Source organism: Dicentrarchus labrax, unplaced genomic scaffold (genome assembly GCF_905237075.1).
Source record: "Dicentrarchus labrax unplaced genomic scaffold, dlabrax2021, whole genome shotgun sequence".
NCBI lineage: Eukaryota > Metazoa > Chordata > Actinopteri > Moronidae > Dicentrarchus > Dicentrarchus labrax.
The window spans coordinates 711,353-716,126 of record NW_026136998.1 but is presented as its reverse complement, the minus strand read 5'-3'; the positions used below and the strand labels follow the sequence as shown (position 1 = coordinate 716,126).

At 37.2% G+C, this 4,774-nt stretch overlaps 1 protein-coding gene across 2 annotated transcripts; it reads left to right on the top strand.

The window, feature by feature from the left end:
• Positions 1–407: 407 nt before the first annotated feature.
• On the top strand, positions 408–2,757 carry LOC127361246 (barrier-to-autointegration factor-like). Of its 2 annotated transcripts, none has more exons than XM_051395745.1 (4): positions 408–524; positions 652–731; positions 1,504–1,630; positions 2,139–2,757. In XM_051395745.1, exons 3-4 carry the CDS (start codon positions 1,505–1,507, stop codon positions 2,283–2,285), a joined length of 273 nt encoding a protein of 90 aa, XP_051251705.1. In that variant the 5' UTR covers positions 408–524; positions 652–731; position 1,504; the 3' UTR covers positions 2,286–2,757. The 2 variants fall into 2 exon arrangements, with proteins under 2 accessions (XP_051251705.1, XP_051251704.1); XM_051395744.1 differs by having other exon boundaries at positions 1,501–1,630.
• Positions 2,758–4,774: the final 2,017 nt, after the last annotated feature.

The window sequence follows — 4,774 nt, the reverse complement described above, 5'->3', positions numbered from 1 at the left end:
CCCCAAAAAGGCTTCCAGTTATCAATGAAGCCCACATCGTTTGCTGATAGTGTTGTTGCTGTGCGTCTGTCTGTCTGTCTGTCTGTCTCTCTCTCTCTCTCTCTCTCTCCCACCCACCTAGAGCCGGAGGATCTGTCCTAGGTTTCTGCCTTTTAACAGGCAGTGTTTCCTTGCCCTTGTCTCCAAGGTCTTGCTCATGGTGGTACTGTTGGGTCTCTGTAATTAATGTTAAAGAGTTCGGTCTAGACCTGCTCTATTTGAAAAGTGTCCTGAGATAACTTCTGTTATGAATTGGCGCTATACAAATAAAATTGAATTGAATTGAATTGAATTTTCCAACAGGTGGATTTTAATTTTCCACCGAGTGACTCATCTTCAACACAAACGATCTTTGTCTGTGCGCGTCCTGACGTCAGGCTCAGAGCGTCAGCTGCTGTTTCCGGGTTTCAGAATAAAACGCCTCCAGTCAGAGAAAACTTTTCCTGCGGGCTCCTCGTGCGGTTCGGTGTGTTTTCTGAGCTCAGGTGAGTCCGGATCCGGTTCCTACCGCCACGCGTGACCCACACCTGGCGTCTCACGAGCTGTTAGCGCGGTAAAAACTGCCGGTTCACTTCCGTTTGTCTCGTGTTGAAGTTCAATCTGTGTCTGCAGCTTCTGTCTGATCCGGATCCTCCAGAACCAGAACCAGAACCAGAACCCGGTCCGTCCGCCTCACAGGTCCACACCAGCAGGTAAAGACCCCCTTCAGACCCGGGCTGTTTCTGGAGTCCAACACAAGCCTTTCACTGGTTCCACTGGTTATACTGGTTCCACTGGTTATACTGGTTACACTGGTTTCACTGGTTTCACTGGTTATACTGGTTTCACTGGTTATACTGGTTTCACTGGTTATACTGGTTTCACTGGTTTCACTGGCTATACTGGGAGAGGCTCAAAGCTTCAGTTCAGTTTGTTTGTTTTAACAAAATAAATCGCAAACAGGAAGAATAATTTTACTACAAAATAAAAGCCCCATTTAGTGTTAAACTGCTCAGGAATCAATAATCAATAACTGATTCATCAATAATCAGTTAATAGATTATATAAACTATATATAAACTGTAGATTAACTATAGATAACATAAACTGTAGATTAACTATAGATAATATTAACTATAGATAAAATAAACTATAGATTATATTAACTATAGATTATATTCACTATAGATTAACTATAGATTATATTATTTGTAGATTATATAAACTATAGATTCTCTATAGATTAACTATAGATTATATTAACTATAGATAATATTAACTATAGACAATATAAACTATAGATTATATTAACTAGATTAACTATAGATCATATAAACTATAGACAATATAAACTATAGATTCTCTATAGATTAACTATAGATTATATTAACTATAGATTATATTAACTATAGATTAACTATAGATTAACTATAGATTATATAAACTATAGATTATAAAACCATCATTGTCTCCGGGGTTCAGCAGGATGTCGACTACGTCTCAGAAGCATCGGGACTTTGTTGGCGAGCCGATGGGAGACAAACCGGTGACGGCTCTGTCGGGGATCGGAGAGATTCTGGGGAAGAAACTGGAGCAGCAGGGATTCGACAAGGTGGAGACACAGCCGATCAATACATCGATCAATACATAGATCAATACATCAATACACTGATCAATACATGGATCAATACATCAATACACTGACCAATACATGGATCAATACATCAATACACTGACCAATACATCGATCAATACATCGACCAATACATCAATACACCTTGATAGATCTCGATACATCTATACATCGATCCATGGATCAATACATTTGCTGCATTCAGTGATATTGACAGAACCTGTTTTACATTTTTTGAGTTTCTTTATTTCTGTGTTGTGTGTGTCCGTGTGTGTGTGTGTCCGTGTGTGTGTGTGTGTGTGTGTGTGTGTGTGTGTGTGTGTGTGTGTGTGTGTGTCCGTGTGTGTGTGTAGTATAATGTATGTGTGTGTGTAGTATAATGTGTGTGTACTGTGTGTAGTATAATGTATGTGTGTGTGTAGTATAATGTGTGTGTACTGTGTGTAGTATAATGTGTGTACTTTGTGTACTGTGTGTGTGTGTTCAGGCCTTCGTCGTTCTCGGTCAGTTTTTGTTGTTGAAGAAAGATTCTGAGATTTTCGTCGAGTGGCTGAAAGACGCCAGCGGAGCGAATTCTCGTCAGGCTGGATCCTGTGCTCAGTGTCTGAGGGAGTGGTGTGACTCCTTCCTCTGAGACCCTCCTCTTCATCTGAGACCCTCCTCTTCCTCTGAGACCCTCCTCTTCCTCTGAGACCCTCCTCTTCATCTGTGACCCTCCTCTTCCTCTGTGACCCTCCTCTTTCTCTGTAACCCTCCTCTTCCTCTCTGTGACCCTCCTCTTCCTCTGTGACCCTCCTCTTCCTCTGTGACCCTCCTCTTCCTCAGACCCTCCTCTTCCTCTGTGACCCTCCTCTTCCTCAGACCCTCCTCTTCCTCAGACCCTCCTCTTTCTCTGTGACCCTCCTCTTTCTCTGTGACCCTCCTCTTCACCAGACCCTCCTCTTCCTCTGTGACCCTCCTCTTCCTCTGTGACCCTCCTCTTCGCCAGACCCTCCTCTTCCTCAGACCCTCCTTTTCATCAGACCCCTCCCCTTCCTGTCCCTCAGTGATGTCACACAGGTGTGTTTGTGTGTTTACCTGAATAAAATGTTTGTTTGTGAATTAAATGTTGTTTATTTTGAATTTATCTGCTGTCAAACACTGACGGCAGTTTCCACAGCAACCAGTCACATCCAGAAACAACTACACAATTAAATATAAAGTCAATAAATATGAAAACTGAAAATGTATAACTTTAATGGTTATTGATATTTTAAAAAGAGGATGTGATTAATATAAACTATAAATCATTTAGTAAATAACTAGTTGGAAATAATTGAATATAAATGAAATGAAATAAATATAAATACACATGAATGATTACAAATAACTGGATGTAAATAAATAAATGTTTAGAGACTTTAAACTATTTTTTTATTTAATATAAATAAATATTAATATTTAAATATTAATACTGTAAATAAATAATTAATAGATTAGATTAGATACTTTATTCATACCCAAGGGGAAATTCACAGTTTCCAGCAGTATCCACAAACTGATGATGATAATGATAATAATAATAATAATAATAATAATAACAACAACAACAACAACAACAAGAGGAGGTCAATTTAGAAGAACTAATAGAATAAAGTAGAATAAATAGCTAAATAACGAGAATGGGGCTAGTGTCCTAAGGTGCATGGTCAAATCCAGTGCTTGAAAGGCCTAAGGTGCATAAGTAGTATCAGTCAGTCAGTCAGTGGTCACATAATGCAGAGTGCACTGCGTCAGGTGGTATAGTTAACTGAAGGGCAGACATATTGGAGTTTAGAGTTTTCCTCCCCTGGGTGGAGCTGAAGAGCCTGATGGTGTGGGGGAGGAACGATCTCCTCAGTCTTTCAGTGGAACAGGACAGTGACAGCGGCCTGTCTCTGAAGCTGCTCCTCTGCCTGTAGATGGCGCTGTGCAGTGGATGCAGTGGATTGTCTCTGCCTGTAGATGGCGCTGTGCAGTGGATGCAGTGGATTGTCTCTGCCTGTAGATGGTGCTGTGCAGTGGATGCAGTGGATTGTCTCTGCCTGTAGATGGCGCTGTGCAGTGGATGCAGTGGATTGTCTCTGCCTGTAGATGGCGCTGTGCAGTGGATGCAGTGGATTGTCCATGATTGACAGGAGCCTGTTCAGCGCAGTTTGTCCAGACAGGAGGCGTCCTTCTTCTTAATGCTGCCTCCCCAGAACACTACTGCATAGAAGAGGGCGCTCGCCACAACAGTCTGATAGAACATCTGCAGCAGTTCTTTGCAGATGTTGAAGGACGCCAGCCTTCTGAGGAACTATAACCGGCTCTGACCTCTTCTGCACAGGGCGTCTGTGTTGGCAGTCCAGTCCATCATCATCCAGGTGTACTCCCAGGTATTTGTATGTCTGTACCAATATAATACTGTAAATAAATAATATTAATACTGTAAATAAATAAATATTAATACTGTAAATAAATATTAATACTGTAAATAAATAATATTAATACTGTAAATAAATAAATATTAATACTGTAAATAAATAAATATTAATACTGTAAATAAATATTAATACTGTAAATAAATAATATTAATACTCTAAATAAATAAATATTAATACTGTAAATAAATAAATAATGATACTGTAAATAAATAATATTAATACTCTAAATAAATAAATATTAATACTGTAAATAAATAAATAATGATACTGTAAATAAATAATATTAATACTGTAAATAAATAAATAATGATACTGTAAATAAATAATATTAATACTGTAAATAAATAAATATTAATACTGTAAATAAATAATGATACTGTAAATAAATAATATTAATACTGTAAATAAATAAATAATGATACTGTAAATGAATAAATAAATATTAATACTGTAAATAAATAAATAATGATACTGTAAATGAATAAATAAATATTAATACTGTAAATAAATAAATAATGATACTGTAAATGAATAAATTAATATTAATACTGTAAATAAATAAATATAATACTGTAAATAATATTAATACTGTAAATAAATAAATAAATAAAAATGCTGTAAATAATATTAATACTGTAAATAAATATTAATACTGTAAATAAATAAGTGATGTCAGACG

Excerpts from the sequence above, each read along its gene's own strand:
- LOC127361246 (XM_051395745.1), top strand. The coding sequence starts at position 1,505 with ATGTCGACTACGTCTCAGAAGCATCGGGACTTTGTTGGCGAGCCGATG. Across the intron at positions 1,631-2,138 it reads AGCAGCAGGGATTCGACAAG|GCCTTCGTCGTTCTCGGTCA; the intron begins GTGGAGACACAG and ends GTGTGTGTTCAG.